Source organism: Natrix helvetica, assembly GCF_964273705.1.
Source record: "Natrix helvetica genome assembly, chromosome: 12".
Taxonomy (NCBI): domain Eukaryota; kingdom Metazoa; phylum Chordata; class Lepidosauria; order Squamata; family Natricidae; genus Natrix; species Natrix helvetica.
Window position 1 is genome coordinate 17,673,932 of NC_138556.1, and position 23,928 is coordinate 17,697,859.

Here is a 23,928-nt window from a genome sequence, read left to right on the forward strand (position 1 = left end):
ATTGAGTACAGGTAGTCCTCGACTTACGACCACAACGGAATCCCAAATTTCTGTTGGAAAGTGAGACATTTGTTCAGGGAAGTTTGCCCCCTTTTACCACCTTTCTTGCCTCGGTTGTTCAGTGAACCACTCCAGTTGATAAATTAGTAACTCGGTCATTAAGTGGACCCAGCTTCCCCACTGACTTTGCTTTATGACACTGCGACCATCGTAAATAGATACTATTGCCAAGCGGCCAAATTTTGAGCACGACACCACAGGGATGCTGCCACGATGGTGTGAAAAAGTCGTAAGTCCCTATTTCCAGGGCCGTTGTAACTTTGATCAGTCGCTAAGTGAACTGCCGTAAGTCGAGGACAACCTCTAAAGGCCTACTTTTTCACCCACCCCCACAAACACACCCAGAAAGAAAAAGTTTAGAGACGAGACGACGAGGTTACATCTTCATACGGAGATGTGGGGGTTGTTGTGTTTTTTTTCTCTTTTTCTTTTAATGCAGCTTAATCTCACAGTTGGCAGCATAATAGGAGCATAAAGACACAAGTGGGGACAGGTTGTGAGGACAGCATGCAAACACTGTTTGAAGCAAGAACTAAAGAAAATAAAAAATAAACCCCCATCCAAAACCCCTTTCCTTGGGTGGCTCCGCGTTTTGTTTTTTTGGAGAAGAAACCCCTCGCCTTGGGTTTGGTCGAGACCTGATTCAGGTTAAGGCGGGGTTTCCCCCCCCTCGCCCCCCCGTTGCACGCAGAGGCTTCTTTTAAAAAAAATAAAAAGAACAATAAACCCCATTTTTATTCATGACGTTAAAAAATAAAGATGTCGCTGGAGTAAAAGCCCAGCCAAAGAGCGGATTTCCGGTGCAGTTTGAAACCATCGTTTTCTTTTTTTAAACAAAAAACAAAACACAACCCTGAAAAATGAAAAAGAACAAAAACCAATTATCTTCTTTTAAAAAAACGAAACCCCCAAAGGTGTATTCGGAAGGAAGAAGACACTGGATTGTGGATTCCAGCGCACGGGGGGGATCCTTTTTGGAAAAAGTTATAAAGAAAGTCACTCTCTTTCTCCCCCCCCTTCGAGAAAATCGGTGCGCCTTTGATAGCTGTCCTACCACTGGGGGTTGTTTTTTTGTTTTGTTTTGATGTCATTTCATCTATTTTTTTGGCATGGTCCGTCCTTCTTAGGTTTCCCTACGAAACAAGAACCGGGCACCTGTTTGGTTCCAGAGGGAGGCTGCAAAAAGGTGGGAGGGAGGGAGGGATGAATGAATGAAAGGAGAGGGGGGGAGGAAAGAGTCCACGAGAAGAAAGAGGAGGGGGAGGGTTTCAACAACGCTGAAGAACATGCAACTAAAATATGATACGATTGATCCTTGCGGTGAAACGAGACTTTTTGTTTGCTTGTTTAAAGGACAGGAAGGAGAAGGAAGAGGGTCTCCATGTCAGTTCCCACGTGTCCATCTTCAGCTGAGAGAGAGAGAGTGGGAGGGGGGAGGAAGAGAAGGGAGCCAGGCTCCCCACCTACCCATCGAGCAAGTCCAAGGTCCGTATGTTTCTCTAAAGACAGTGGAGAAATTTGGGGATTCCTGGAAAAACCCAGCCGCCGGCTCCGCTTGGGAGGGCAGGAGGTGGGTGGAGGGGGGTTTCTGCGCCCAGCCTCGCCCCTGAGGTCTGTGCGCACAGGGGAGAGGGCGTGTCCGAAAGAAGCCCCGCCCTCCGGTCGGCTTCACAGGTAGAGCTCGTTGGCTTTGATATGCTCTAGCTGTTCCCGTAATTGGTGGAAGGACGGCCGGTGGGCGGCATCCAAAGTCCAGCATTTTTTCATCACCTCGTAGACAATCGGGGAGCAACCGTCCGGAGCGTCCATCTTGTACCCCTTTTCCACACGAGGGACCACGTCCTTCAGAGGCTGGGGGGGGGGGAGAGAGAGAAAAAGAGGGGGGAAAGCAACGCCTTTATAAAGGAGAGCGTAGATCCACCGAGCTAGTCTAGTTCAAGGAAACTACTTCATTGTTGACGGACTGTAATACAGGAATCTCCCAAAACTGGAAGCTTTTGTAATGGAACTACCAGATAAGCTGGAGGGGTCCGATTTGGGGGGGGGGGTTGTCAAACACTTTGGGGGGTGGGGAGGGCTTAAAACTTCACTTACAATTCTCGGATAAGGCACTCGCCCAAAGGAATAGATTTCCCAGAGAAGGATTCCAAAGCTCCAGACGTCGGATTTGGTTGAAAATTTCTGACAAGGTTAGAAGAAGAAGAAGAAGAAGAAGACACACACAGATGAGACATGGTCAAAAGGCTCCGAGCGGGGACGGATAACCTTTTTGTCGTCGCCCGTGTGGGCCCGCACCCATAATGCAATGAGCACGTGACACACACACCCTGCTTATGCACGCGCAACCCCCCCTCAATGCTCCCCCTCTCCCCCACGCATGCATGAGTGACACTCCCTGCACCCCGTTTTGGGCCTCCTAGGCTTCCCTGCAGCCTCCTGGGACCTCAGATCCCAGGGGGGAGGGAGGGGCTTCAAAAATATTAGCAAGGGGTTCTCTGCCCGGTTGCTGGGTGGGCGTGACCATCTGGGCATGGCCTAGTTGGCTTGCATCATGGTGGAGGGGGCATTTTTGCCCTCCTCGGGCTGCAGAGGCTTTCCTCGAGTCTCCAGGAGGGCAAAAATGGCCTCCCCAGGCTCTGGAGGTTGGAAATGGGCCCGCTTATGGCCTTCCCGAACTTCCGGTAGGCCTGTTTTTCGCCTCCCCCTCCCCCGAGCCTCCGCACACACTTACCTGCATCCAAAAAGGGGCCGCGTGGAGACTCCTGGGAGGGGAGGGGTGGGCGGGGCCAGCCAGGAGTGGGATTTAGGGGTTTTCTGAACTGCACAGAATCTTCGCTAGAGATTCTCCCAATCCCTGCATCCCTGATCCCATTGCTTGGGCTTAAAGCCACCAAACTCACTAGTAGGTGGGCATTCAGCCCCATACTGGTCCAATGGGAAAGGACTCTACCTTTGCTGTAGGGTGGCCCAGGTAGAACAACAAACAACGACGCTTTGCAGGTAGAGTCAAAACAAGGACATTCATTGGTCTACGTGAGGTGGACATATCCAACCTTGGACCCTACAGCCTTCAGACACTGAATTAAGAAATGGGACGAACTCATCCAAGCTGGAGGAGAAAAAGGACTTCAGCTTGAAGGAAGAACCAAACCTTGTGTCCTTGTAGACCTTATCAAGTCCTACCTGGCTGAGCCGTGGGTTAATTGTCAAGCACTCCAACATTCCCCCCACTCACCTTCTCTCTAAGAGCTTCTGGCGCTGTCCATTTCACCGGGAGCTTGCCGGTATCCTGGGTGGACGAAGCTTCTTTCGTCAGGCCAAAGTCACTGACTTTAGCAATATTGTCCTCCGAGACCAATACGTTCCTCGCGGCCAAGTCCCGGTGGACGAAGTTGTTGGCCTCCAAGTACGCCATGGCTTCGCAGACGTCTCTACGGGCGAAGGGCAAGCGAGGAGGGAGGGTCAAGGAAAGGGGAGCACGCCACGAAGAAATCCCCACCCCTCAACTGTGAAGCTTCAACAAGGCTTTTTTTTTTCTAGAAATATTCCCCCCCACACACACACACACACCATGCAGAGGTGGTATTCAGCAGGTTCTGACCAGTTCTGGAGAACCGGTAGCAGAAACTTCGAGTAGTTCGGAGAAACGGTAAATACCACCTCTGGCTGGCCCTGCCCCCATCTATTCTCTGCCTCCCGAGTCCCAGCTGATCAGGAGGGAATGGAGATTTTGCAGTATCCTTCCCCTGGAGTGGGGAGGGAATGGGAATTTTGCAGTATCCTTCCCGTGCCACACCCACCAAGATATGCCACGCCCACAAAAGCCATGCCCACAGAACTAGTAGTTAAAAAACATTGAATCCCACCACTCCCCAAGCATTGTCTTCACAAAAAGGCAATATACTTACAAGGAAAACTTCAACAAACACTCGCCTCCCAACACGGATCTTCCCCGGGAACGAAGATAATCGACTAAACTTCCCTGCCGGAAGATTTGAGAGAAAGGATTAAGATTGGCAAGAAGCGAGAGAGAAGACAGTCTGAAACCCAAAGGAACATCATCTTCAGGAAAGTAATAACGGGAAGGTTTTTTCCCCCTCCCTGTTCTTAACAATGCTGAAAGCAACAACGTGTTCGCTTTATTTTTAAAGTCTTCTGAAATGTTTTAAACTGATTTTTCTCTTTGAACCTGTAAAGGTTCCCCTCGTCCTTAATTCAATACAATACAATACAATAGTAGAGTTGGAAGGGACCTTGGAGGTCTTCTAGTCCAACCCCCTGCCTAGGCAGGAAACCCTAAAACATTCGGTTTTAAATGATGTGTGCTTTTAGTCATGGGTCCGAAGTGTTTCATTAGGTTGTGGCAAATTGCCCGGAGTCACCTCGGTGGGATGGGAGGTGTAGAAATTTCATAAAGAAATAAATACTCTGAGCTCTGTCAGAAGATGTCCTCCAAAATGAACCAAGGCAGACCGAGAACACCATCTGAGTTCAAATCCCAATTAAATCCTGAAATCAGTATCGGCCAAATTGATTTAAAAAAAGGTGTGGCTGAACAGGGCAAGAGTGCAATTGGTGGCCCTCCCCGGTAGATGGCACTCTCCCCTTTGTGTAGGAAGCCGGAATTGGTATGCGAAGGCACATATACCACAAACACAAAAATTGCACACCCATGTAGGAAAGCAAATGAAAAAAACCCAATGCATTTTCAAAAGTGCAGCTTACGCCAGCAGTAAATAAAGCATTTCACTTTGGAAATTAACTAATGGGGGAGTTTTAAGGAGATGGGGAAGGGAGAGAGGCAAAAGCAGGAAGGAAGGAAGGAAGGAAGGAAGGAAGGAAGGAAGGAAGGAAGGAAGGAAGGAAGGAAGGAAGGAAGGGAGAAAGGAAGGGAACGGAAGGAGGAAAGGAAGGAAGGGAGAAGGGAAGGGAGAGAGGGGGAAGGGAAGGGGGAAGGAAGAACGGGAAGGAGGGAGGGAGGGAGGAAGAGAGAAAGGAAGGGAAGGAATGAGGGAGAGAAGGAGGAAGGGAGAAGGGAAGGGAGAAGGAAAGGGAAGGGGAGGAAGGGAGGGAGGGAGGGAGGAAGGAAGGGAGAAAGGAAGAAGGAGTGAAGGAGGGAGGGAGATTATTAACCTTAAGGGTTGTTTAGAAATGTTACCAGAAATAAAATAATTCTAGTGAATTCTACTACTGGTTGCAACAGGGTATGTGGGAAAAGGAAGTTGAAGTAACTCCAACTTCTGCTCCAATTCTGAGAAACAGACAAGAGTAGAGGAAGAAGATGCTGATCAACCTTTTCTTCGCCATTTCTGGGGTCAAAAGAATTTCATTCCAAAGACCTCAAAAGGCTGAACATTAATAAACACAAAGACTTGAAAAGTCAAGACATTGGAAACGATGGAAGGAAAGAGAAGAGGATGACCAACAGCAAGATGAGCGATGATGAGGCCACTATTAGAAGATCTGGAGGACCACATTAGGTCAAAATGTCCTGGAGAAAAAAAATCTTTCTGTTGACTAAGAGTCAACACTGACTTGATGACCCATAATCAACAAACCAACCAAAGATCATCAAAAAGAAGAAGCCAAGTTTAAGGAGGCGTCCTCCGTCTCCAAGGCAAGTCTACCATTCCTATGTTCTTCATCAACGTCCAACTTCCAAGCCAAGCTTTCTTGGAAAGGACAGCAAGTTCTTACCTTTGCCATAAATTCTGTGACAATGTAAAGGCCCCCTTTCTCCTCCACGATCACCCCCAACATCTGGACCAAATTGCTATGCCGGAGCTGTCTGCAATGAGATGGACCAGATGGGGAGAAGGTCAAAGAGGGAACCACCAGAATTTCCCACTGTAAGTAAAAGCCTTCACGCAAGCGGAGAATTCACAGCAAATTAATAAAAGGGGTTTTTGTGGGGACCAGGAGTTTGCTTCATGCTCTCGGGAAGCCTGGGCCAGAACAGAAGCTGGGTTAACCCCAGGTACATCTTGGTTCTCTGCCATCTTTCTCTGCAACCAGATGTTAATCCAGATGAAGTCCTCCTGGCCAAGGAGGCAGGGACTCACGTCATCACCGAAGCTTCCGCTAAGAAGGCTTGTGCGGTGGCGTCGTTTTTGATGCATTTCACAGCAACCTTGTTTCCGTGGTAATCGCCCAGCATCACATCTGCAAAAGAGAGCGAACGTCTGAAGGAAAGGGATGGGATCTGATGGATCACCCCAGACCACTTCTCCGGCGTTTAAGACGTCCTTCCAATCGGAAGTCTCAGCCAGAGAAAACAAAAGGACTCCTTCTAGTGTCTGACTCACCCCCAAATTCTCCCTTCCCGATGATCTGCAGCAGCTTCAAGTCTTTCATGTTGAGGGACCATCCGCCTGGAAGGAAAAGCAGAAGGTGAAGGTGGAGGAGGAGGAGAAAGAGAAGCAGAAGCAAGAGAAAAAAGAGAGAAGGAGGATATGGGGAAGAGGAAGGGAATTAAGACACGGAGAAGAAGAAGAAGGAGAAGCAGAAGGTGGAGAAGAAGGTGGTGGAGGAGGAGAAGACATAAAGACAAGGAGGAACTACAAAAAATGAGAAGAAGGAGGAGGAGATATAAAGAGAAGGAGGAACTACAAAAAATCAGAAGGAGGAGGATAAAGAGGAGGAGGAGGAAGAGGAGAAGGAGAAGAAGACAAAGAGGAGGAAGTACAAAAAATGATGAGGAGGAGAAGGAGGAAGAGGAGAAGAAGACAAAGAGGAAGAACTACAAAAAATGAGGAGGAGGAGGAGGAGAAGACATAAAGAGAAAGAGGAACTACAAAAAATCAGAAGGAGAAGGAGGAGGAAGAGGAGGAGAAGACGACAAAGAGGAGGAACTACAAAAGTGAGAAGGAGGAGGAGGAGGAGACATAGAGAAGGAGGAACTATGAAAAATGAGGAGAAAGGGAGGAGGAGAAGGAAGAGAAAAAGAAAAAGAAGCAGCAGGAGGAGGAGGACGAGAGAGGGATAAAGAGCAGCCCATTCAGCTTCCGCCTGGCACTTACTCCGTGAGAATTCGTCTTGTGCCGCCACCATCCCCTCCATGACCTTCGGCTTCATGAGACGAGTGCAGAGCCCGTCAGCGTCCGAGGTGTAGTGCTGGCAAAGAGGGGAATATTTATAGATCTCTTGGTTGAACAAGCATCTCGCTCAACGCCTGTGTCCCTGCTAACTGCTTGGGACAAGCGGGTTTTTTTTAATTTGTTTTTTTTAATTTTGAAAACAAACACAACACATCCTTCTTTACATACTGTAGAAAGTGCATCAGTTGGTTACAAAAAGGCTTCCGTGCATCTCTTCCACAGTCAACAAACATAACTCATATTAACTCAAGTATTTTAACTCAAATATACTTATACATATTACCATCATCATACCTCCATTTTCATTTGACTATAATTGTTTAACGTCCTTCATCATAGAATATACCAAGATTTAATACATAACCACATCCTGGCATTTCATTGACTCTTTCTAAAATCCTCCAATAACACTGAATCCTTATGTCCTATTCTAGCTAAACATCCATAGGATTTAATAACAAAGTTTTCTAATCCTTCTTCCCAAATCACTGTTTACAATTTACATCCAGTTTCCCGATGTTGCACCCATACCTGTATATACGTTGTTATCATTATCCATCCTTTATTTAACTATGTTCCCGTCGGGATGAAACTGCTTCTGGCCATCCCTGCTCCCTTCTAAGGGTCCTAATTCGTGTGTTTGCTCGGCCACCTTTGGCAGAAAAATGGGCATCTTCCACCGTGGTGCCAACCTCCCAGTAAGTCCCAATGACGCTGCGGACCACCAGGGGGCAGTAGGACACCTAGCCAGGCGCCCACATAGCCCTGCTTAGCGGCTATAGAAGGAATGGGGAACTTAATTCGCCCACTGCTTTTTACAAGCCCGATGCCCCCCACCCCCAAGGGAATTAATTGCTTGTTTGTCTGTCACCACTGGGAGACGCTTCCGCCAGGCGTTGAGCTGCAGCTCCCCCCGTTGCTGGTTTTGCAAGGAGGCACTTTCAGTATCGCTCAACAGCGCCTTCCTGTCTCTGGCAGTGATGCGAGAGAGACAGGAAATGGAGAGAGGGTGCTTGAGCTGCCTTCGGGGCCCCGTGACCGCACCGGGGTGGAGTCAGGCCGCCAGTTCAGGTGGGGTGGGGTGGGTGGGTTCGTTCTGAAGCTGGCGCATGATCTAACTCAGCTGTTTCCACCCCCCACCTCCCAACCGAGGGGCGAGAGCAGAGCAGCGTTCCCACATTGGAGAGGCTGCATCAAAGAAGAGGGGGTCAACCTGTTCTCCAAAAGCACCTGAAGGCAGGAGGAGAAGAAGCAACAGGTGGAAACTAATCCAGGAGAGAAGCAACTTAGAACAAAGGAGGAATTTCCTGGCTGCGGACAATTACCGTATTTTTCGGACTATAAGACGCATAAGACTATAAGAGTGTAAGACGTACCAAGATTTTCAAGAGGTAAATTAAAAAATAAAAATAAAAGTTTTTGCTCTCTGCAGGCCTCCCAAACCCTCTGCATTTTCCGTTGTTTACAAAAAAACAGGGCATGCATACGCTTTGGGAGGCTTGTAGAGTGCTGCTGTGGGCTAGGGGGGGCAAAAATGAGCAAAAAAAGGCCCATTTTTCACTCCTTTTTGTCCTCCCCAGCTCCCAGGAGCAATTTGCAGGCTTCCCAAACCCTCTGCGCCTCCATTGCTGCAAAAAATGGGAGGTGTGGGGGGCGTGGTTTCGGGGGCAAAAAAATGCTGTATTCAGTGTATGTAAGATGCACCCAGATTTTCACCCTTCTGGGGGGGAGGGAGGTGCATCTTACACTCCCAAAAAAACGGTAGCCAGTGGAACTGCTTGCCTCCAGAAGTTATGGGTGCTCCATCGTTTGAGGCCTTCAAGAAGAGATTGGTTAAAATATTGGTTAAAAGATATGATTAAAAGCTAGAATAGGTGATGGAAATAAGAGAAGGGGGAATATCAATGTATACATTTTTATATAATAAAATGAAAGCAATAATAAAATGTGGAACAATTGAACGATGATCGAATGCAATTCTAAGGCGAATGTGTATTATTTACTAGAAACATATAAGTTGATTGAATGTAATAATTATGATTAACTTGGTTAGTTTTATTTGTATTGCAATGTATAACACCCAGATGTCCCACTATTCACGTATTGATTTGACAACATTTATAAAAAATAAAAAACTCGAAAAAAGAAGAGATTGGGCGATCATTTGTTTGAAGCGGTATAGAATTTCCTGCTTGAGCAGGGGGTTGGACTAGAAGACCTCCAAGGTCCCTTCCAACTCTGTTGTTCTAGTCTCCAAAGCACACGAAGGCAGGACACATAGCAACATATAGAACTAATCGAGGAGAGAAGCAACCTGGAATTAAGGAGAAACTTCCTAACCGTGAGGATTAGAATAACAGAGTTGGAAGGGACCTTGGAAGGTCTTCTAGTCCAACCCCCTCCTTGGATAGGAAATCCTATACAATTAGGGACAATTAACTGGTGGAACGGCTTGCTTCCAGAGTGCTCCATCACTGGAGGTTTTTAAGAAGAGATTGGACCACCATTTGTCTGAAATGGTCTAGGGTTTCCTGCTTGAGCAGGGGGCTGGACTAGAAGACCTCCAAGGTCCCTTCCAACTCTGTTATTCTGAGACCCAGGGGATACATCCCAGTTCTCCCTGCCAACCTTGGCTCAGCCTCACCTCCACGAGCTGCATAAGGTTTTCGAAGTAGACCTCTTCGTCGATGCTCAGCTTGCTGGAGGAGTAGATGATGCGGTAATGCTCCACCTTCCCTTCACAGCTGACGCAGAGCGTATAGTCGCCCGGGTAGTTAGTGCTCTCGCGCACCAGGAACAGACCCGTCTCCGGAGGGTAGAGCAGCCGTTCCGCTTGTTCCCGCGTGATCTTCCCATGAAACCAGCTGTGGAGGGAGGGGAAAAAGAGACCAAGAGGACTGTCAGAACGTTTCGACGCCGGCCTCAACGAGGACTAGAAACCTACTTCTTCACAGAAGTTCCACCATGCACGGCCCCTCCTTGGCAGAAACTAGCAAAACAGTGTTTTCTCTGTCTATCAAAAATGGCACGAAAAAAGGACCTGGTTTTGGGGCATTTTCAGGCCACTTTCCGGTGCTCCGCAGAAGAGCCGCTGGCGATGGCGCATATCCCCACCGAGAGGGCACTCTATGTGCCACCTCTGGTACGAGTGCCATAGGTTTGCCATCACGGGGCTATAAAATGCCAGTTTAGATGTATACTTACGGCATGAGGCTAAGCTTGATTCCAGGTTTCATCCCTTCGCGCTTCTGGACGTAGTTGGCTGGGATGATCCCCTCCCGGCCTACTTTGTTTTTGGCTTTGTACCAGTTGGGGTCCTGGAAGAGGGAAACCATGGTTAGCAAGACCCCCAGGCAGGGTTTATGGGTCTCCAAGAAAGCCAAAGACTCTCAACCTCCCTCCGTTTCACCTCCCATTCCTCCGCAGCCACAACCGTCTTCCCTTCTCATCCTTCAAAGAAAGGGGATGTTGTTGGAGGTCCGTTTGGCGGGGCTCATGGGGTCTTCTCCGTGGTGGCTCCCTTACTTTGAAACAATCATCCCCGTGAAGATTAGATTGGTCCCTGCTTTTGATTCTCTTTCGCAAAGCCTTGAAGGCCTGGTTCTGCCAATGGGCCTGGGGGACCCGGAGCAAGGATGGAGACCATCAAGTGGCTTGTTTGATTGGGGGTTGGGGTTGGGGTATTAACTGGGTTTTTCAAATTATTTTATGTAGGGTTTTGTATTGTTTGTAAGCCACCCGGTGTCAAGGAGAGTGAGTGGGCAGAGAAAAGAAAGAGAGAGAGAGAGAGAGAGAGAGCGAGCGAGAGAGAGAGAGAGAGAGAGAGAGAGAGAGAAGAGGAAAGAAGGATGGAAGGAAGGAAGGCAAGGGGACAACGAAGGAAGGAAGGGAGAAAGGAAGGAAGGCAAAGGGACAACAAAGGAAGGAAGGAAAGAACAAGGAGGCCAAAGCCCAAATCAAAGCAGAAACCCAACACAGTTGCTTTCAATGTGCCATTTTATCATCTCCTCCCTCCCTCCCTCTAAACTAGCCTCCATCCCATCAACTCTTAACCTTGTTTGTCAAATAGCTGGACTCCAACTCCCAGAATTCCCTAGCAGAAGGCATGCATTCTGGGAGTTGAAGTCCACAGATATCCCTGCTGGGGAATGCTGGGAGCTGAAGTCCCAGAGGCTCCCCATTGCCAAGGCTCTATTGACAACAGAAAAGCATACTGTAAAACTGCATATATTTTCGGGTGAGCAAAGGAAAAGTTAGCGTCCGAGGATAAAGTCCTTTTCTTAAAAAATACCCTCCCTGAAGCATTAAATCAGAGGCCTCCCCCCCTCCCCAAATGTGGCAACTTAAGATATGTGGACTTCAACTCCCAGAACTCCCACAGTGCAGGCTAAACCCAGATACACCGATGAGTATCTTCTCAATCCCGGGAGTTTCAGAGGAACTTATGGTTGCTTAGTTATTCTTAGCAAACAGAGATGATAAAGCAGGCCCTGGATTTGACCCAGTAGCTTACATTTAAAAGGAAGTTCATGGTTAATTAAATTGCTTCCTTGTCTCTGGAGGGAGAGAGAAGCACGGAAGGACACTTTTTAGCTTTGGCTTCTACGATTATCCCAGACAAGGAGCTTCAAGGGGTCTCCAACCTTTCGGATCTCAGAGGGACCACTACATTCATAATTTTAAATCCCGCGGACCACTAATACGGTCTGCCTAATGACTGGCTGGGCGGGCGTGGCTAGGTGGTCATGTGACTGGGTGGGCGTGGCCATCGCGGTGTCACTTACGTTGAGGGGCGCCTCGCCAGCCTCTACTCGCCACTCCTCGCCTGCCCCGCCCAGGCTCCTTGGGCCCCAACTGTTGCTGGAGCTAAGCAGCCCCCATGAGAAAGAGTTGGCAGAAAAGCTCAGTTCAAATTGGATCTGACCGAGAAGGAGGCTCAGCAGAAGCACCTCACTGAGGACTAGGAGCATAGGCTTTCCAAGCAGAGGGAAGACCAAGGCCAGGTACCGGCGCCTGGAGGCTCAGTGGGCTGAGATGGTCAGCCAGTTCCAGGCCATGATGCCGTCCCACTGGAACGAGGCCCTCTGGCTCTTCGCCACCAGCGGCGCTTCCCTCCAGCCTTCGCCCAACACCCCCCACCAGGAGGCCAAAGCAGACCCCAAGTCAGAATTTCTGCCCCCCTGACCCACACAAAAAGACCCCGAAGGGGGAACCTCTCTGCAGCAACACAAGAATTCATTGCACGTATCCGTCCCAGGGGTCGTAGTTTGAGGACCCCTGATTTAGTGCAATATAAAAAAAGGAAATGATTTTTCTCACTGACCACCTGTGGTCCACAGACCACCAGCTGGTGACCGCTGATCTAGAAGGTGTCCCCTCTGGCCCAACCCAGCCCTCCACAAGACATTTTGGGGTACAGGCTCTTCTTCCCAGCTTTATCAATGAGCTTTATCCACCTTGATCCATGCCGCCTTTGTGACAACCGCTAGGCAATTTATCAAGAGGGAAAACCTGGAGTCAGGGTATAACCTGGAACATCTCAAGATGTTAATTTCCCAGCCACACCAGACTTCCGAAGCCCCATCCAGGAAGATTTGCAAGGTAGCTAAAGATTAAGAGCATTCTCTTCCTCCGCGATGAACTCACTCACATGACTCATTCAAAGCTTATCATACATTAGTGTGGGGCAAAATCTGATTGGAGATGCATCTAGCCAACTCCTGTAGCCATCGCAGTTTCATTGCAATGCACGAAGAGAACTGGCTGTGAAGATGCAACAGAAGGAGGGTGCCGCAAGCATTTTATTTAAAGATAGATAGATAGATAGATACACTATATTGCCAAAAGTATTCGCTCACAACTGCTTCTGATTATGTGGATGGGTGAGCGAATACTTTTGGCAATATAGTGTAGATATTCTCAAAAAGTTGTCGTCAAACGACAGAACTATCCCATCTATTGAATTCGAGAAGCTCCATCGTGGAAGGCGGAGAAGAAAAGACTGGACATCCACTTGATTATACAGATTCAGAGAGTTGGAAGGGACCTTGTAGGTCATCTAGTCCAACCCCTCCCCAAGCAGGAGACCCTACATCATTTCTGACAGATGGCAGTCCAGTCTTGTTCTGACTGAGGCTTCCCGAGAGCATGAAGCAGACTCCGAAAAAAACCGACCCTTTTATTAATTTACTGTCAAATTCTGCTCAGATACTGTAGATGAGAAAGAGAAAATAGATGAGAAAGAGAGAGAGAAAGGAGAGAGTAAATGAGAGAAAGGAAAGTGATGAGAAAGAGAGAAGATACTGTAGATGAGGGGGGGGGGAGAGAGAGAGATAAGAGAGAGAGAATAGATGAGAGAGAGAGAGAGAGAGAGAGAGAGAGAGAGAGACCTATTCCAAGTAACTGGCCTGGCTCAACCATGATCTAACTATATCGCTCCTGACGGGTTTTTATTAGTGTAATTTAATTGAATTTATTTATTGGGGTTTTTAAATATTGTGATTTTAATTGTTTTTATCTATCAGCCTACCTCCTCCTTGTATACGTCTTATACACGTCTTTGTTATATGTATGTCCTGTCCAGATATGTATTTTATATGTTTTATTGTACGGCGCCCCGAGTCCTTTGGGAGAGGGTGCGGCTAAGAAATATATATTCTATTCTATTCTATTCTAGAAAGGAAAGTGATGAGAGAGAGAGGAGATATTGTAGAGGAGAGGGGGGGGGAAGGAGAGATGAAAGAGAGAGAAAATAGATAGGAGAGAAAGGAGAGAGAGATAAGAGAGATAAGAGAGTAGAAGAAAGAGAGATTGAGAAAGGAAAGTGATGAGAGAAGATACTGTAGATGAGAGAGGGGGGGAGAGAAAGGAGATGAGAAAAAGAGAGTAGATGAGAGAGAGAGAGAGAAAGTGATGAGAGAGAGAGAAGATACTGTAGATGAAAGAGAGAGAGAGGGAGGGAAAGAAAGGAGAGAAAGATGAGAGAGAAAGAGAAGATAGATGAGAAAGAAAGGAGAGAGAGAGAAGAGAGAATAGATGAGAGAGAGAGACAGACAGACAGACTTTATGGTTGTAGATTGGAGCAAACTGCCCCTTTTTAGCAGGTTGACATCACGAAGCTACACACAACCTGATCTTATCACACAACAGATACAAGTCCTGCCTTTGGCCCAATGACCTCCTAAGCCCCCTGTGGCCCTTTGGGGCAGGCACCCAACGCATGTCGTGCCACCCCAGTGCAAACCCCCAAAGACCTCCGGAGCCAAATTCAGCATCTGGAGGCCAGCAAGCAAGAACTGCCTTAGCATTCACAGGGGCCTTGTTGCACACTCCATTATCAGCCTGTCCGTCACCGCAGACGTCCGTGGGCACACGGCTGTTGCCCGGGGCCGGAGAGAGAGAGAGAGGCCGGTTACCTTGGTGACCGAGATGATGGTGAGGACGTCTCCTTTGCTGAAGGGGAGATCTTGATCGGCTGTGCCGTGAAAATTATATTTGGCGATACATTCTGTGCCGGAAGGCCAGGCGGCCTTTTAGGAAAAAACAAGGACATTGTTAACATTTGGATCCGACGTCAAGAGAAAGCATTTTTTTAAAAAAACTGCATACGAAGGTCACTAGCCAGGAAGTCCTTGACTTACAGTGGTGTGCTTAGCGACCGAATTCACCACGGATCTCTCCAGAACGACTTAGGATCCGGATTTGAAGTTCTGACCATCGCCTGTCATCATCGTTCCCCCCCCCCCCCTTTCTGGTAACGTGATCATATTTGGAGTGCTCGGCAACTTGATCGCATTTAGAAATGTTCGCAGCCTTCGGCCGTTGCGCGCGGTCACAATTTGAGTCTTATTTTTGCTGCCTCGACTTCCGGTGGAGTGGGGTTTTTTTTGGCAAAACCATCCATTTGGTATCGAAGCTTCACTTAATGACCGTCACACAAAAAAGTCATTGAAACGAGCGTCATCCTTGGGTGACCTGTTTAACGACAGCCACGATTTATGACTGTAATTTTGGGCTGAATGACGGGTCGTAAATCAAAGATGACAGGTATCACGGTATTTTCCCAAGCTTGGCCACTTAAAGGCGGGCGGACTTCAACTCCCAGAATTCCTCTGTCAGTCACGCTCACGCTGTGGAATTCTGGGAATCAAAGTCTTCAAGTCGCCAAAGTGGAGACAGATTGCTGTTTGGCACTTGATTACATCTATATTTTTAAACCGGGGGACTCTAACGTGTCTGGCAAGGAAATCACCAAGCTATAGTTCCTTCCCCCCCCCCCTTTTTTTTTTTTTTGGCTTTATTAAAATAACCCGCCTTCCGTATCATTCTTTAAAAAAGAAGAAGAACAAATCAGCCACGTAAAAGCTTCCCAGGAGACTCAAACACACAGGCATCAAAAAGACCTACCAAGATCAGAAAGCACTTATCCAATGGCTGAATACCATAAAAACACCCCCTTGAAAAGCCTGAAAATGTGGGTGAAAATTAACAAAAACTTATCGCCACGATGTCAGAAATGTAATGCTGCACTAGGGACCTTCTACCATATGTGGTGGGAGTGCACGAAAGCTAAGGCTTTTTGGCACCAGATGAGAAGGTATTTGGAAGAGATGCTAAATCAAAGGATGGGAGTTGAGGCCAGGATTTTTTTTTACAGGGATCACAAAAGAAAAACTACGCCAAAGGTGGACTATATTTAATGCTGCATATTTTAATGGCGGCACGTTTTTGCACAAAAATGGAAAAAATAAAGAACAAGAAATAATAAATAAGATACTGACGTGCGCAGGGATGGACAGACTGACTCTAGAGCTCAAAGACAAGGGGGGGGATGGAATATCACAAAATCTGGGACAAATGATACCGGTGGTTAGAAAGGTTGTTAAGTTAGTCACACGGTCGTTAAGTGAATTTGGCTTCCCCAGTGACTTTGCACGTCAAAAGGTCGCCAAAGAGGATCAAGTGACCCCGGGACACTGCGGCCGTCGTAAATACAAAGCAACTGCCAAGCATTCCAATTTTAATCACGTGACACGGGGATGCTGTCATAAAGGGTCGTAAGTCGCTTTTTTCAATGCCGTTGTAACTTTGAACGGACAATAAATGAACCGTCACTCAATGGGTAAGTCAAGGACGACCCATATACTAACTGCGTTTCAACCAACCATTGTCAAATCGGACAGGATCCCAGAGAACCTGGACATAAAATCATTGGGAATTTTTTTTAAAAATGTCCAGGAAAAATCCTTTCTCCCCACTCCGTACACCCAAAATTATGTGAACGTGTGAAACTGAAATTGAAAACAAACATCGTTTCTCTCCTCTTTTGTCTTGTTCCTTACCTGCATTCCTGACATTTTCTCGGGCGCTTCTGGGGACTGGTTCTCATAAGGAGGACACGTCACTTGGTACCATGAGACCTAAGAGGAGAAATATCTTTTCAAGATCACATTCTGCAAAAACCAGGCACCTACCATCACCTGTGGTGGAGATGCCCAAAAGGAGGAAAAAAATGTGGCCCAAAATGCATATTTTTCCTTCCTTCCTCTCTCTCCTCTTTGCCCCTTTCTCATCTTCCTTCCTTCCTTCCTTCCTCCCTCCCTCCCTCCCTCCCTCCCTCTTCCTACATTCCTATCATCTCTGTCTTCCTTCCTTCCTCCCTCTTCCTTTCTTTCTTCCTCCCTCCCTCCCTTTTATTCCTTTCTCATCCTTCCTTCCTTCTTTCCTTCCTCCCTCCCTCTTTTCTTCCTCCCTTCCTATCACCTCTTCCTTCCTCCCTCCCTCCCTCCCTCCCACTTTCTTAAGAATCCTTTCCAAGCATCCCTCAACATGCATTTTAATTTGAAAGCATCCAGAGTAGTGACGGATCCATTAGTGTGCCATTGATCGGGGGGGGGGGGGTGTCAAAAAACAGGAGAGCGATTGCTATTGAACGAACCTGCCAAAGTATGAATACTCTGCCAGCAGTGCTGGTAAGCCTCTCCTTGCAATATGTATGTGTGTGTGTGTGTGTGTGTGTGTGTGTGTGTGTGTGTGTCAGGAGATCAGGAGGCCACGAAAAAATGGCTTCGGCTGGATCCTCCCGTCACTCTCTCTGTGGTCAGCGAGAGCGGAATAAACGTGCAAGACATCAAAAGCAAAATATTTCCCTTTACGAATATTTTTCACCGCTTCAAAGGCTGAAAATCCATTTTTCGTCCACGGCTTCTCTTTGGCGAAGGGGCAGAAGGACAGTTTTAGATAGTCCTCAACCATTTGTCTGAAGTGGTGTAGGGTTTCCTGCCTAAGCAGAGGGTTGGACTAGAAGACCTCCAAGGTCCCTTCCAACTCTGTTATTCTATTCTATTCTATTTTCTATTCTATTCTATTCTATTTTCTTTTCTTTTCTATTTTCTTTTCTATTCTATTTTCTTTTCTATTCTATTTTCTATTCTATTTTTCTTTTCTTTTCTATTCTATTTTCTATTCTATTCTATTTTCTATTCTATTCTACATTCCTCCTATTCCATTTCATTCCATTCTATTCTATTCTATACGAATTGTTGCTAAGAGAAGGAGTGTCTGCAGTCAGAACATCAGACGAAATAAATGGAAATTCTCCGCTCTTCTTTAAGGAAGACATCTACCAGGGGCTCAGCAGGCCCCGTGCCTGTTGGGTACAATGGTTAAGGGGCTTTCCTAAGGCGCCGTTAAGTGAATCACATGGCCGTTAACTGAATCCGGCTTCTCCCATTGACTTCGATGGTCGGGAACCAGCTGGGAAGGTCACCGACAGCAATGGCCTGCCGGCTGGGGAATTCTGGGAGTTGAAGTCCACCCGGTTGCCCAGGCTGGGAAGCCGAGCGATGGCAGAGCTGGAAGAGGCCTCCGCCACGCTTGCCTTGCTCCCTCCTTCCGGTGCTCAACCCTTGGCTGCCCCACGGCAGCCCCAGGAAGTGGGCCAGCCTCCCCGCTTTCCCCACAGCTCCCCAGGGAGGCAACTTTTGCCCTGTCGGAGCTAAGTTTAGCAACCCCTAATTCCGATCTCACAGCAAAGGCCCAGCAGCTGCTGCTCATAAGAACCAGAGCTGGAGGCTTTGACTTTGATGGACTCACAGCAGAAAGCTTGGCTGGGCTAAAGGCAGAAGCAGGTTGGCAGAGAGACCTTGGATAAGCCCACAGGCCCTTGCTATGGGGCAAAGCATCCATCCATCTTCTATATCTCCCTCCCTCCCCATCCATCCACCCTTCCATCTATCATCTCTCCAAAGTCTCTTCTAGCTCTATCTATACCATCCATCCATCTATCCATCCATCCATCCATCCGTCATCTATATATATCCATCCCTCCCCCCTTCCATCTATCATCTCTCCAAGGTCTCTTCTAGCTCTATCATCTATACCACCCTTCCTTCTATCATCTATACCATCCATCCATCTATTCATCCATCCATCCATCATCTATATATCCATCCCTCCACCCTTCCATCTATCATCTCTCCAAGGTCTCTTCTAGCTCTATCATCTATACCACCCTTCCTTCTATCATCTATACCATCCATCCATCTATTCATCCATCCATCCATCATCTATATATCCATCCCTCCCCATCCATCCACGCTTCCATCTATCATCTCTCCAAGGTCCCTTCCAGCTCTATTCTGATTGATTGATTTTTTTAAAAAAAAAAGCCCAATGGGATGGCTAATTATTGCCTTTATCCAAATTGTAAAAAATAAAATAAATTAAAATCTCAACTGCCATGCTATAAATCAGCTGTAAGTAACACAACTGCCACTAGATGGCGATGGCAGCGAAATGCTGGCATTTTGGGGGGTCTCCTTGCTGACATCTAGTGGGTGTTTGGAAGCTTGCAGCCTAATCTTAAAAGAGCAGAGCAATCCTTATGAAAGGCCGCAGAGGCTCGTCAAGCCCACTGGTGAAGACCGCAGGTTCTCCAGCATCGGTCCGTAAACAAAGCCCGGCTTTGTCCAGAGAGCCGTGCAGATGGATGAGGTCATCCATCTCAGCTCGGGGACAGAAAGGCGTAGGTGGCCATGCAAAGCTCAGCAGAAATGCCAGCAGATGCTTGAAATGGGCCCAGGAATGGGGGAGGCAGAGCCTTGATGGACTCCCTTGGAGACAATCGTCCCCAAATCCTCTTAAAGGTAAAGGTTCCCCTCGTACATCTGTGCTAGTCGTTCCCGACTCTAGGGGGCGGCGCTCATCTCCCTTTCAAAGCCGAAGAGCCAGCGCTGTCCGAAGACGTCTCCGTGGTCATGTGGCCGGCATGACTCAACGCCAAAGACGCACGAAACGCTGTTCCCTTCCCACCAAAGGTGGTTCCTGTTTTTCTACTTGCATTTTTAACGTGCTTTTGAACTGCTAGGTTAACAGAAGCTGGGACAAGCCACGGGAGCTCACTCCGTTAGGGATTCGAGCCGTCAAAAACTGCCAGCCTTTCTGATCGACAAGCTCAGAGCCTTAGCTACTGAGCCACCGCGCCCCTCAAAACCCTCCTTAGCCAATCTAAATTCAATTATCCATCCTGGTTGAAGGATTCTGGGAGTTGAAGTCCACAAGTCTTAAAGTTGCCAAGTTTGGACACCCCTGACTTACACACATTGACAAAAACATACACAAAACTTACAAATAACATCGGAGCTACATGTTCCTCCTTACACCAGCTATCTATCGGTGCATCTTTACAAACACTCTTTCCCTCTCCATACATGTCTAAGTTTACGCTTATCAATCTTTTATTTCTTACTCTTCTGCTTAACAGTCTATGTTTGCTCATTCATATCAGGCAGTCTTTGTTATTCTCTTTTATAACTTTTGCAAATCCTACTTTTCCTACATTCTTATCACTGTTTCCTACTTCTTCTATAATAAAAATTACATTTCCCAGATTCTCATTTCCTGTTTCTGTCATCTAACCTCTTATACCCTCACCCTCCCCAAAATTAAATAGTACTCTGTTTCCTCCTTTCCTTGAATTCCCTCGGTCAATTTATCCATCTCTGCCCATTCGAAGATCTTCCGTGGTTTTCTGTTTGTTTAAATGGGCAAAACATGCTCCTAGACCTCAAGACAAGAAGTTGTGTATGCCACACCCTCTCCCAAAAAAAGGTCATACTGAAGGGCCTTTCCGTGAGGGCAGACTATGCTCTCGTATTAGGGGTCTCTCATCAAGCAGCATCCTTCCAGATGCATGCTACTCAACTTTAGCAACTTTAAGACGGGTGGACTTCATTTCCCAGAATTCCCCTGCCCCAGATGCTTCGGAGAGGTCATTCCCAAGGATTCTCGGCACAGCACAATGGCATTGGGTCTTTTTCATGGATTTCTCCGCCAGGTGAAGCAGTTGGAGAAACAATGACTCACTCAAAAACCCCGGAGAGAGAACGGAACCGACGTGAAATCGTTAAGCAAATTAATATTTTAATGCTCATCTGTTGCGTTGCCCTGAATCCTGGCCACATAGCTACTTTGCACTGGACCTTTTGAACCACAGTAATAAAACAGGAACAATAAAGGCAGAGTAGAAGAGGCTCCTTCCTTGTTCGGATCGTAATGTTGAGGGCAGCGGGAAAGGAGAAGAACGGCTCTTGAGCTAAACGTAAAGGTCTTTCCTCATTTACTGTACAGCTCAGACTGGCCGCCGCGCAGACTGAGGTTTCCTGAACAAGCAGAGCCAAAACACCCAAGAAAAAAACAATGCATGTAAGGTAGCATCGCACGACGAAGAAGGTAGCAGCAGGCAAGAAGATAAAACAAACGGATACGCCTGGTTTAGCTACACCTTTCGAACTAATAATTGATTGTTATAGTTTGTATCCAGGGACGGAAGGATGGATGGATGGATAAATGGATGGATGGCAGAAAGGAAGGAAGGAAGGAAGGAAGGAGCAGAGAGGGTAGGAAGGTAGGAAGAAATGAAGAGGGAGGGAGGGAGATGGAGGGAAGGAAGAAAGTACAGAGAGGGTAGGAAGGTAGGAAGAGGGAGGGAGGAAAGAAGGGAGGTGGAAGGAGATGATGGAAGAAAGGAAAAAGCAAGGGGGGGAAGGAAGGAAGGAAGACAGACAGAAAAAGAAAGAAAGACAGAAAGAAGACAAAGGAGACCGGCTAGGAAAGTAGGAAGAATGGAAGAGGGAGGGACGGAGGGAGGGAAGGAGAAGGAAGGACAGAAGGAAGTAGACAGAGAGGGTAGGAAGGTAGGAAGAAAGGAAGAGGGAGGGAGGAAAGAAAGGAAAGACAAAGGGAGGGAAGAAAGACAGACAGAAAGAAAGAAAGAAAGAAAGACAGACAGAGAGAGAAAGAGCCAGAAAGAAGAAAGAAAGAAAGAAAGAAAGAAAGAAAGAAAGAAAGAAAGAAAGAAAGAAAGAAAGAAAGAAAGACAAAGGCGACAGGCTAGGAAAGTAGGAAGAATGAAAGAGGGAGGGAAAGCGAAAGAAAGGGAGGGAAAGGAGGAGTTGGACCATATCCAGGGCACATGCAAACTCTCAAGCGCATTTCCCCCCCAGGCCCAATCGGAGCCCCCGTGGAGCCTTTTCCCGAAGAGCCCAACCCTTCGGGATTCAGCTCCAATCGCCTCTTGCCACTCCGCCAGGGCCAAGCCCTGTGCCCACGCAGCTCCGCAGAGACAAGGGACTCCCAGGGGGCTCTGGAAGAAAGCCCTCGCCCACTCTCCCCTCGGCCACACGTGGCTCACACACAGAAGCACAGAAGCGCAGCTGCTGCCTCGCGCCCACCGGGGCACAGCCGGCCTTCCGCCCCAGCTGCATACACACCCCGAACTTTACACCTCAAGTACTTAGCCAAACGCTCCGTTCCCACGCTTGGCATTCACGCTCCTCCAGCAAAGAAATAAGATGTTCATTAAACTCTCTGGCGGCTGATGCATTCAAACCCTCCTAAGGATGGGGGGGGGCAGAAAATGATGGGTGTGGGGCTTTGGATTGGCATGGAGGGATGGGGTGGCAGAAATGAAAAAAAAACCAGAAGGTGGCTATGCAGAATTCCTTCATTCAGGAGGAATGCCAAGACATCCCAGTCCTCATCAATCAATCAATCAATCAATCAGCACAGAGCTGGAAGGGACCTTGGAGGTCTTCTAGTCCAACCCCCTGCTCAAGCAGGACTTGTCCAATCTCTTGTTGAAAGCCTCCAGTGATGGAGCACCCACAACTTCTGGTGGCAAGCTGTTCCACTGGTTAACTGTCTTCACTGTTAGGAACTTTCCTCTCATTGATTAGTTTCCATCCATGGTTCAAATTCAGCTGACTGCGGTTGTAAAACGACCTCTAATCTGTGTGTGTTTGTTTGTTTGCAAAATACGAATTGAAAGGAGGGGGGGAGACAGAGAGAGGGAGGGAGAGAGGGAGAATGACAGAGAGAGAGAGAGAGAGAGGGAGAGAAAGAGAGAAAGAGAAAGAGGGAGAGAGAGAGAGACAGAGAAAGATAGTGAGGGAGGGAGGGAGACAGAAAGAGAAAGAGAGAGAGAGAGAGAGAGAGAGAGAGAAAGAGAAAGAGAAAAAGAGAGAGAGAGAGAAAGAGAAAAAGAAAAAGAAAAAGAGAGAATGAGAAAGAGAGAGAGGAAGAGAGACAGAGAGAGAGCGTGAAAGAGACAGAGAGAGAGGGAGAGAGAGAGAGAGAGAGAGAAAGAGAAAGACAGAGAAAAAGAGAGCAAGGGAGAGAAAGAGAAAAAGAGAGAGGGAGAGGGAGGGAGGGAGAGAGAGAGATTGATTTGCAGGTTTGTAAAACTGGATTTTTCAACCAGGAAGGGTTTTACTTTTCTTTCTTTTTTATCAAAGGAAAGAAGCAAACTGTTGTCGAAGAGAACCGAAAAGCATCCCGCCCGGCGTTTCCACCACACGTTTGAATGTGGTTACCAGCCTCGCCTCGAGAGCTGGAAATGCAAACCCAGCAGCTGCACGGAAAGGGCCCTTTGCTCCCAATCGTTTGCAGAATGAGTCCCTCTTTTGCATGGCCCCTGCCTGGCGTTGGGAGCTGCAATTCCATTTTAGTAAGGAAATGCAACTGCAGAGAAGATTTGGCATAGGAAGGATTGTTACACACACACACACACACACACACACACCCCTGAAATCATTTTCTCTTAGGGCTCAAGAGGACGCAACGTGGGTCGGGCGCAGTCATGTGTGAGTGGGGGGAAGGTTTGCTTTGGTTTGTTTTTTGGGGTGGGAAAAGCGGGGGCATATTTGCCTGTGGAAGCTTCCCTCCTCTGTTGCCACAGATTTTAAAAATCCGAATATAATTATTCCGCTGAAATTGTTGCCCCTGAAATGCACCTTACATGGGCACTGGTCCCGCCTTAGGCATGAAAGCTGGCTGGGTGACTTTGGCCAATCACCAGGAGACTGGGAGTTCTAGTCCCGCTTTAGGCATGAAAGCTAGCTGGGTAACTTTGGGTCAATCACCAGGAGACTGGGAGTTCTAGTCCCGCTTGGCATGAAAGCTGGCCGAGTGACTTTGGGCCAATCACCAGGAGACTGGGAGTTCTAGTCCAGCTTTAGGCACAAAAGCCAGTTGTGTGACTTTGGGCCAATCACCAGGAGACTGGGAGTTCTAGTCCCACTTTGGGCATGAAAGCCAGCTGTGTGACTTTGGGCCAATCACCAGGAGACTGGGATTGCTAGTCCCACTTTAGGCATGAAAGCCAGCTGTGTGACTTTGGGCCAATCACCAGGAGACTGGGAGTTCTAGTCCCGCTTTAGGCATGAAAGCTAGCTGGGTAACTTTGGGTCAATCACCAGGAGACTGGGAGTTC

At 47.7% G+C, this 23,928-nt stretch overlaps 1 protein-coding gene across 1 annotated transcript in view; it reads right to left on the bottom strand.

Annotated features, from left to right (window-relative positions):
- Positions 1-462: 462 nt before the first annotated feature.
- CSK (C-terminal Src kinase) overlaps positions 463-23,928 on the bottom strand; it is a 34,971-nt gene continuing 11,505 nt past the window's right edge. Inside the window, exons 2-13 of the mRNA XM_081964666.1 lie at positions 16,499-16,576; positions 14,573-14,686; positions 10,362-10,474; positions 9,802-10,021; positions 7,080-7,173; positions 6,366-6,431; positions 6,123-6,222; positions 5,758-5,848; positions 3,969-4,042; positions 3,296-3,491; positions 2,155-2,241; positions 463-1,911 (exon numbers count right to left, since the gene is read on the bottom strand). Coding sequence (XP_081820792.1) covers positions 1,729-1,911; positions 2,155-2,241; positions 3,296-3,491; positions 3,969-4,042; positions 5,758-5,848; positions 6,123-6,222; positions 6,366-6,431; positions 7,080-7,173; positions 9,802-10,021; positions 10,362-10,474; positions 14,573-14,686; positions 16,499-16,513 — 1,353 coding nt within the window. The 5' untranslated portion in view covers positions 16,514-16,576 and the 3' untranslated portion in view covers positions 463-1,728. The remainder of the gene's footprint in view (positions 1,912-2,154; positions 2,242-3,295; positions 3,492-3,968; positions 4,043-5,757; positions 5,849-6,122; positions 6,223-6,365; positions 6,432-7,079; positions 7,174-9,801; positions 10,022-10,361; positions 10,475-14,572; positions 14,687-16,498; positions 16,577-23,928) is intronic.